Below are 10395 nucleotides of genomic sequence, written 5' to 3'. Positions count from 1 at the left end.
TTTTATTTTGCTATTCTCCCATGCATCTCTCATTTAGAGTCCCAATAGGATGTCCTCCCCTCTGTCCCAGTTTCCTGGTAAGTGAAGGCTTTCCTGGGACATGTCCCTTGGGCTAGTATGCAGATATAAGTGAGTATATACCATTTGATTCTTTCTGCTTCTGGGTTAACTCACTCATTATGATCATTTCTAGCTCAATCCATTTATCCACAAATTTCGGGAATTCCTTGTTTTTAATAGCTGAGTAGTCTTCCATAGTGTATATGTACCACAGTTTCTTTATCCACTCTTCTACTGATGGACACTTAGGCTGTTTCCATGTTCTGGCTATTATGAATAAGGCTGCTATGAACATGGTTGAGCAAATTTTCTTGTTGTGTGCTGGAGCCTCTTCTGGGTATATTCCAAGGAGTGGAATAGCTGGGTCTTGAGGAAGCCCTATTCCCATTTTTCTGAGATAGCACCAGATAGATTTCCAAAGTGGCTGTACTAGTTTGCATTCCCACCAGCAATGAAGGAGTGTTCCTCTCTCCCCACATCCTTGCCAGCATGTGGTGTCGCTTGAGTTTTTCTATCCAAGACTTTTATCAGGAAGTCGTGTTAGATTTTTTTCAAAGGCTTTTCCAGCAGCTAATGAGATGATCACGTGATTTTTTTCCTTCAGTTTGTTTATATAGTGGATTACATTGACAGATTTTTATATCCCAAACCATCCCTGCATTTCTGGGATAAAGTTTAGTCGATCACCACTGATGATTTTTTGATATGTTCTTCAATTTGGTTTATGAGTATTTTGTTGAGTATTTTATCATCAATGTTCATGAGGGAAATTAGCATATTATTTTCTTATTTTAAATCTTTGTTTAGTTTGTAAATCAGAGTGACTGTGTCCTCATAAAATGAATTTAGCAGTGTTCTTTCTGTTTCAATTTTGTGGAATAATTTGAGGAGTATTGCTATTAGCTCTTCTTTGAGAGTATTGTAAAATTTTGTGCTAAAAACACCTGGTCCTGACTTTTTTTTGGGTGAGAGACTTTTAATGACTGCATCTATTGCATTAAGGGTTACAGGTCTACATAAATTGTTTACCTGTTCTTGATTTAAGTTTGGTAAGTGGTATCTATCTAGAAAATGGTTTCTTTCTTTTAGATTTTCCAATTTTGTGGGGTACAGGTTTTAAAATATGACATAATGATTATTTAGATTTCCTTGGTGTCTGTTGTTGTGTCCCCATTTTCATTTCCAATTTTGTTAATTTGGGTATTCTCTAACTGTATCTATTTATTCCTTGTGTTGTTTTTATTTCTATTATATTGATTAAATTCCCAGGTTTGATCGTTTCCTGCCATCCATCTATTCCTCTTTGTCTGTGTTGTGGTTTGAAAAATCATGGTCCCTATAGACTTGTGTTTGAATGCTTGACCCATTGAGAATGACACAAGGATGAGGTGTGGCTTTGTTGGAGTATATGTGGCCTTATTGAAGGAAATGTGTAACCATGGGTATAGGGTTTGAGGTCTTCTATGCTCAGGCTCTGCCCATTGTGGAATCCAGTCTTCTCCTTGCTGCATGCAGATCAAGATGTAGAACTCTCAGCTCCTTCTCCAGCATCATACCTTCCTGGATGCTGCCATGCTTCCCACCATGATGATAATGCAATAAGTCTCCAAAACTGTAAGCTAGCCCCAATTAAATGTTTTTCTTTATAATAATTGCCTTGATTATGGTATCTCTTTCCAGCAATGGAAACCCTAAGACAGAAGTTGGTACTAGGAATTGGAATATTCTAGTTATAGTATTCACCATGCTTTTGTTTAAAGGAATGTGGATATTGGGGCTTTGGGTTAGGAAAGCAATAGACACTTTTTGAGTGGTGCTGAAGATTTTATTTGAACTGTGGTGTCCTAGTTCAAGGGGTTTCAGAGGAGAAGAATTTTAGTATGTTGCCTAGAGATTATTCTTGTGATGATCTGTTGAAGAATGTGACTGCTTCTTGCCTTTGTCTGAAGAGTCTGTCTGAAGGTAGAATTGAGAAAGGAAATTTTCAAAGAAGGTGCTGAGAAGTAGGTACATTCTTTAGTGTTTTGGTGAAATGTTTTGTGGGTGTGTTAGTTCCACGTGAGTCATAATGCTATGTTATGGAGCAAATAAAAATTAACTCCAGTATTTTTTTCTGTTTAGATTTTATCTGGATGATCTGTCCATTGGTGAGAGTGAGATATCGAAGTCTTCAAGTATTAGTGTGTGAGATATGATATGTGATTTAAACTTTAATAATGTTTCTTTTAGAAATGTGGGTGGCCTCGCATTGCAGGCATGTTAAACACTGAAACATCACTGTGGTGGATTTTTCCTTTGATGAATATGAAATGTCTTTCCCCATCTCTTCTGATTGATTTTGATTTGAAGTCTATTTTGGTAGATACAATTAAGCTTAGTTGTTTAGGACTTAAGATGTTATTAGGTCTAGATCGATGTTTTAAGTTGATAGAGATGAGATATGATAGATATTGATTTACATTTAGAATTTTAGACTCACCAAGATAGGAAATATATTTTCTTCAAGGTTGTCAAATACAAATAACCAAAACATTATGAATGTAACATTAGTATAATTCCTGATTGTTTTGTGGTACCTCTTGCTGTATATAGTTTATTTTATATATGTGTCATAATATAAATGTATGTGTAAAAAATAAAAATGAGAGAGAAAAAGAATAGCTATACCAGGTTTCTACATGGGTCCATTTGCTTAGAAATCTTTTCCCGCCAGCATGTGGTGTCGCTTGAGTTTGAGACTTGATACCCTATGAGAATATACAGGGGGAGGTAATCCCCCTCAGGAACAGTCATAGGGGAGGGGAATAATGGGAAAATGGGGGGGGGAGGAATGGGAGGATACAAGGGATGGGTTAAACATTGAGATGTAACAAGAATAAATTAATTAAAAAAAAGAGAGAAAAAAAAAATAATTTCTGAGGCCATTGGGTTATGACTGCCTACAGTGGCCATGGCAGAAATGGCTGGTGATTATAAATGCTCATCGCCACCCCCAGAGCATATTGTGGTTCTGAAAAAAAAAAAAAAAACCACGGCATTGCATTATCTTCCTGTGAGTTGTTATTTCAACAGGCCAGCTTTGATCGTTTCCCTAACAGCTATCACAGATGTTCAGACTGAGGCCTCGACCGGGAACTATAGGTTGGGGGTAATTAAACTAGGTTTCCTCCATGTGGATCATGCTCCTGGCCAGTGCTAATGATCACCATCACTGCAGGGACTGTGCAGATGCCACTCTTATCACTGACAGTGTGAGAAGGAAGAAGAATGAACAGCAGAGACATATGTGTCTGTGTGTTTATGTGTGTGTGTTGGTAGTGTCTTATCTTACACCATAGTTGATGGCAAAATAAAACTGATCCTCAGCAATGAAAAAAAAAATCTTTTCCCAACACTTTACAGTGACATAATATCTATCTTTGATGTTAAGGTGTGTTTTTTGTATGCAGCAGAGGATTCATTCTATGTTAGTATGTATTCTGTTAGCCTGTTCTTTTCTCTGGGAATTAAGTCCATTGATATTTAGAGTTACTAATGACCAATGGTTAATTCCCATTATTTTGTTGCTGTTGCTGTTGTTGTTAGAGAGAGAGAGAGAGAGAGAGAGAGAGAGAGAGAGAGAGAGAGAGAGAGAGAGAGAGTGTGAGAGAGAGAGACAGAGAGACAGAGAGACAGAGAGACAGAGAGACAGAGAGACAGAGACAGAGAGAGACAGAGAGAGACAGAGAGAGACAGAGAGAGACAGAGAGAGAGAGGAGAACTTCCCTTCTTATGTTTTTGCTGATGTGGAAGTCTTTACTGTGTTTTCATGAGTATACTTAACATCCTTGCTTTGAAGTTTTCCTTCTAGTACTTTCTATAGGGCTGGATTTGTGAAAGATATTGATTTAGTGTCACTTTGTAATGGAATACCTTGATTTTTCTATCTATGATGATTGAAAGTTTTGCTAGGTACAGTAATCTAGGGTGACATTCATAGTCTTTTAGAATCTTCAAGACATCTGTCAAGGCCATTCTGTCTCTTAGAGTCTCTGTTGAGAAGCTGGGTTTAATTCTGATAGGTCTCTCTTTGTGTGTTACTTGGTCTTTTCACTTGCAGCTTTTAATATTTTTCTTTGTTTTATATGTATAGGGTTTTGATTGTTATTATTTTCTCTGGAAGCTTTTATTTCTGTTTTATCCTAGAGTCTTCACATGTGTCTCTTAACAGAGTTTTTTTCCTGGCCTCAGAAACTGGGCATCATCCACTATCTCTCTTCTATATTTTTCAAAATTTTGTTTTAATTAAAATATAATTACATAAATTTCCCATATCTATACTCTCTCTAACCTTTCTATGTCCTTCCATTCAGTGATCCTTCTCAAATTTATGGCCTCTTTTTCTTTATTTTTTCTCCATATCCATGGACACATATATTCAAAGAAATACACAAATGCAACCTGCTTTTTAGTTTTTTTTTTGGTGTGTGTGTGTGTGTGTGTGTGTGTGTGTGTGTGTGTGTGTGTGTGTGGTTTCAGAGATGACTCTTTGATGCTGGATAAGCAATTAAGGGGCTCATTTCTGACAAATACTAATTATCTCTCTCTCAGTAGTGATTAAATGCATATACCTCTTTGACTAGGCATGGAGACCCATGAGATTTTCCTCAGGCATGCTGGGATGTCAACTGATGTTGTCTTTGTTCAGGGAATGTTTAAATAGCCATATTGTTGATGTATCATGGGTGTAGTTTTTCCGACACATCAATGTTGGATTCCCCATGTCCTTGTCTTCTAGGTATAAGAAATTTACTCCCATTTCTTGGGTCTCAGTGCAAGTTTCTCTTCCCTGTCATCTGATCTCACCATCCTCTTGAGATTTCTATGCTCACCCCTCACATTCATCACAGTCTTATTCTAGTCACTCTATTGTATAATTTTTCTCTCAACATCAGTCTTTCCTCCCATACTTTCCCTTCAAATGGAAGCAACCCTATTTATTGTATAAATAAAACCATGGGATCATTGAAGACACCTCTAGAAGGTATTAAAAATGTTTGAAGGAATGAGTGAGGGAAGGCAAGAGATTTAGAGGATGTTGGTCTTTGTGTATAAAGTTTCATTTACCTATGTATAAGGCTAGTATGTCAACTATGCATAATTGGTAGCACCTGTGTTTTAGTAAGCTTGGAAATTGATAAATGATGGTGGTAAATGATTAATATTATCTTTAAAAACATGTAAGTTCACCTGCTAATCCATATTGATTATGTTGACCCAGCAGTTTCACAATATACATCACTTTCACAAAGCAGACACTGTGAACAGAGTAAATGTGAGCATGTTAAATTGTTCTCGACATAAGTATACATGCCTATGATTTTATGAAGTCCTCCTAAATCCAGACAAGTAGAAGAAAATGGGCTTTTAAATCCCAATAACAGACTGCAAATAGGTGGAGAAAATGGTAGAGAATGCAAAGGCCCCTGAAATGAGCAGGGAGGCAGGGCACTCTGCCCCAGATGTGCTCAGACTAGGTCGCTCTGAGATTTCCTTGGATGGATCTTCTCCACAAACAACATGTGCTTAGGTTTAGGATATTTATTAGTGAGGAGTATTCAAACGCACACCAAAGTGGGGATGTTATAATGATGGCATTTGATTATGTCTAGAGAACTCTAAATTTGGTAATATTATTGAATGGTGCACCTGATTAGGTTTTGTGTTGTGGCAACGTCCTTACTATGTACACTGAGACTCCTGCTCTGCTCTCTCCTAGGAGCTCAGTCTGTTCCCACCATCAAGGCTGAACCATGTCTTGTGATCCCTCAAGGGAGTTTTGTAACCTTTGTGTGCTCAATCGCTGGTGAATATGAGAGTGTCCGCCTGGAGAAGGATGGTAGAACCTTCATTGATAAGAAGATTGATAAGAATCTATTCTCTTCTAAGAAAGAGAATAGATTCTTCCTCAGCCCAGTGAATGCATCTATTTCTGGACGATATGACTGTATCTATTGGAATGGGAGCACCTGGTCCTATCGCAGTGAGAAGGTGGAGCTGAAGGTGACCAGTGAAAATGTCACCCCCAGTCCTGACCCAAGTCCAACAAAGACCTCAGGTTTGTTCTCTGTACTCTGAACTCTGACCCATAGCTGTTATTGCATTCCTCAACATCCTTTGCTTTTTCTTAACCTAAAAGATCTGTCTCTTACCTTGCTCAGCACCAGCTGCCCCTCCTTGTTCTAACACCACAGATTCTCTGGAGCTTTAGTCTTACCGGACACTATAAATGACACAGATACATCTGCAGTCTGAGGGATAGGTAACAGAACTTTCACTGCTTAAGTGGGTAGCAGCTGAGCCCCACCAACAGTTGAAGGTAAACTCCTCTCAAGGTGATGTATGTCTTTTCAGTGTACATGGTGAATTATCTTCTTTCCACTGAGTCAGAGCCTGCTTTGTCTGCAGGAACAAATCTCCTCTGGTGTGGTTCCATCTTATTAGGTAGGTAGTATGGTCCAAGGATGGCTGGTGGGCAGGCCTGGACTAGTCTAGGCCTGAAATTGTCTCTGTGTCCTGGAGTGATGATCTAGGAAGAACTTCTATTCCACTTCCATGTCTTCCCAGGTCTTACAAGGAGTTGCTCAGTGCAGGTTCTGTGAGGCCAAGCAGAACAAGTGAGGGAGGAATCAAAGGAAAGCCCATTCCCCACCCACCATGGGTGGAATTGAGGAGGGGCTCTGTCAGATTACATATTTTCCCAGTCCTATCCTTTCAGGCATCTCTTGTGGTTGGTCTGGAGTTGAGTGACAGGCAAGGTCTCCATTTTGGATCAATACTTAGGATGGAGAAGAGGTCTACCAAGCTCCTCTCATAAGCTCTCAATCCTTCATCCTGCTTCTTTGCTGGTGTAGTAGTTTATTAAGAGGTTATATATTAGGTTGATGTGACAACCAGCCTACTGATTAGCTTCAGAACCAGATGTCAAGGTATCATTCATACTATTTTTTGTTGTTATTTTGTTTCTATGTTTTGTTTTTGGGACCAGTTCCCTTTGTGTATCACTGACTGCCCCAGAACCCAATACATAGAAGGCTGACATTGAACTTAGAGAGAGTCTCTTTCCTTTGCTTCCTGAGTTCTGGGATTAAATGAGTGTACTACCATGCCCAGAGAACCTACTAGTTTAAATATGGAGAAATTTAACTTTTTTGGTCAAAGATACCACATTCTGAAGACTCTGCGAAGAAGCAGCTGCAGTCCCTGCAGCTACACTCTAGCCCATAGGATGCATAGTTCTATGTTTATCTCTTGTGGTTGAGCCTCACTATACATATTGTGTGATGGAGCCAATTAGGCTAGTTAGAGTAGGCTAGCCAATTAGCCAATTAGACTAGAACCTTGTCAGTGTAGGCTCTGGGATAGCTCAATGTATGTGCCTGACAATGAAGAATCCCTGAGAGGAAATTGACATGGGAAGAGTGTAACCTGTGAAAGGTAGTCGATCTGTTTGGCCCTGTGATGTTGAATAAAATGAAGACAGATGGGATCTATCTTATGTGGTCACCTGTGAGGTAGTACAGTGAGTGCATGGGTGGAGGAGGGTGCATGTTAAAGTAGAGGATTGGATGAGCACTAGGCGCTGTCTGCAGGGTATCAGGCAACAGGATAACATTGGAACTGAGTTTCTTCCTGCCACAAGTTACCCTGAGGAATATACAGGCTGAGATTTCTTGACCTCAGTGAGACACCAAAGTGGGTTTGTTGAGAGAGTTATGCTTCTTTTCCTGATGATTGTGAGTCTCTCTGCAAAGCTCTACAGAGTGTTATTGCCAATGCAATCTTACATGGCTTCAATCAAAAAGTTAGTGCTCTTAGCTATGGGAACCATGACTGTCATTAGCCACATATGACTGCCGAGTCCTTTAAAAGGACCTTGCAGGTGGCTACTGTGTCCCAGAGTACAAAAAAGGGTAGGTACTACTAAAATGGTAATATAGGGATACTGAGTTCATGTTTCAAGACTACGGACTATGTGAAGTTTTATATAGTCACGTACTCATGAGCAACACCCAGTATATGTGTGATATGAAATAGGTGGTCAATAAATGCATGCTGCTGTTAACCTGGTTACCATCTTTCCTAGATAATACACCTGGGCTGAAGACTGACAGCATTTATATTCTCACTGTAGTCTTTGTGGTTTTCCTATTTTGCCTCTTCCTCCTCTTCTGCCTCCATAGGCAACACCAGAAAAAGCAGAGTAGGTATTGGTGGTGAGAGTTGGCTTTGGTGGACTGTGGGGAGTGCTGGGAAAAAGACCTTCCTCTTAAATGCGAACAACTGACTATTTCCAGGGCTCCCAGACAGCAAGATCAAGCAGCAGAGGCCACAACAACGGTGAGACCCCTGGAATGACTTCCATACTCTTGTCCAATCCTTTGCCTCCAACCAGTCTCTAATGTTCATCTATCATTTCTGCTCAGGCTCAGCCTAGCTACTAATGGCCTGGAGAGGATACCAGGTAAGGGACGTGAGGAGCAAGGAAAAGGTTACCCAGCCCACTGAGAAGCAATTGGGAAGGAAACCATCTAGGGAAATTCTAAGGGTGGTGGTAGAATATAATGTGGTAATATTCTTTTCTACTGTCTATTAAAGTGAAGTTATCCAATGTCTTCTTTTCTATAGACATACTCACAGATACCAGGCTTCCTGAGGACAGAAGAACAGAATCCTTGGTAGGGTTTTATGTGCATCATCTAGTGTTCACTAACAAAATGTGCCCAAACTTAGCAGCTTAATAACATGCTTTCAGTCTCTCAGGTAAGGAACCCAGGAGGGGACAAGTTAACAAAAATATTGACTACAGCTGTTGTCATTTAATGCCTAGTGGATAGAAGATTCATGTCCAGAGTAATACATTCTCATGGCTACCAGCAGGAGGGCTCTCCACAGCATATGGCCTCCCTCAGAGACAGCATCTAAGAAATGAAAGGGCAGACGTTATTTCTGATATGTCTCTGGGTCATATGATCCAACCCAGACACTACTGGGAGGGAACTTCAGGATAACATGACTACAGTTCATAGAGCAGGTAGCTTCCTGTTCTACATCTGCCCTAACTCTTTCTGGTCGTCTTTCTCTTAGACCCGAGTCACGGGAGACCTTCAGGAGGTGACATATGCCCAGCTGGATCACCACTCCTGCACACAGAGGATGGGTGGAGCTGTGGCTCCACAGAGCACAGATAGCATGGTCAAATCCACCTTATATGCAGACATCATCAGGCGCTGAGCCCGGGCACACCTGGAGACACACACACTCACTACTAAAAAAACCCTAAAACAGAAATTTAATGGCTCCTCTTTGGATTACCCTCATGTGGAAAGCTAGTTTTCCTCTTTGGAGGTCCCTGTTCCCCATCTAGGAGTTGTATTGTACAGATGGTAGTTGGAAAGAGTATATTGCAGTAACCTTCAGAGCTCAGTTACAATTACCTAGTTGTTTCCTAAGGCACAGCTATAGCACATTAGTTGTTTCTACAGATCCTTCTACAGCATATTATTTAATGAGTAGCACTGTAATTGTCCAGCTGCCTCTACATCTCCAGTTGTGTAATGAACCCAGTGAACACCAAAGGCTTCCCTCGATTCCCTTGCTGACTCTGACTGGGCTGTATTCATGCAGCTGAAAGCTGAGTCCCTTCTTTGTGTTAGGCCTCATGGGGTGCATCATGGGTGTTTTTGAAGATGGAGCATCTACAGTGTTTGTGGGTGTTGGACACACAGCTTGTAAGGACACAAACTTTGTTTTTGTTGCTGTTCAGAAATAAACAGAGAAATGAGGGATACAGAGAGGTGATTATGATTCCTCTTTCTTTTCAATATATGTTTAATTGACCATACTCATGTGTGAATCATCAGAACTTGATATTCTGTTTGTCTGTAGTCATTGACACAAATAGCACAGTTAACACCACCCACTGGGTGATCTCAACATGTTCCCTGATGATTGTACTTTGGGTCAGTATTTCTTGATGGAGTGTGTTGCTCAGGAGTGGAAGGGGTAGGAGGAGTCAAAAGGAAGTGGTGACTGAGAGTGAGTTGAACTGTTCTACCTACACACATTTACACACAAAATCACAGAGGCAGACCCACACATGAAAATATCCACACCCCAACATATATGTGTACACAAATGTATGAATGCATATGGAGTAAGAGAATACTGTGAGATGCTATTTGTCAGTATCTTTGCCGCCACACAGAGTCAGGTTCAAAGATCCCATACCCATGCGCATATGATCAGCACTGTTCAGACTTAGACTTACAGAGCTATTATCCACCACAACAGTAA

At 40.2% G+C, this 10395-nt stretch overlaps 1 protein-coding gene across 1 annotated transcript; it reads left to right on the top strand.

Moving 5' to 3' along the window:
- Nucleotides 1-5608: 5608 nt before the first annotated feature.
- On the top strand, nucleotides 5609-9360 carry LOC127203008 (leukocyte-associated immunoglobulin-like receptor 1). The gene is made up of 6 exons (XM_051161824.1): nucleotides 5609-6102; nucleotides 8137-8302; nucleotides 8397-8439; nucleotides 8526-8563; nucleotides 8728-8777; nucleotides 9187-9360. The coding sequence occupies exons 1-6, from the start codon at nucleotides 5740-5742 to the stop codon at nucleotides 9331-9333; spliced, it is 807 nt and encodes a 268-aa protein (XP_051017781.1). The 5' UTR covers nucleotides 5609-5739; the 3' UTR covers nucleotides 9334-9360.
- The last annotated feature ends 1035 nt before the right edge of the window (nucleotides 9361-10395 follow it).

The sequence above is a fragment of the Acomys russatus genome, chromosome 19 (assembly GCF_903995435.1).
Source record: "Acomys russatus chromosome 19, mAcoRus1.1, whole genome shotgun sequence".
Lineage (NCBI taxonomy): Eukaryota > Metazoa > Chordata > Mammalia > Rodentia > Muridae > Acomys > Acomys russatus.
Note: the sequence above shows the minus strand (reverse complement) of the source record. Positions and strands in the feature narration are given on the sequence as shown.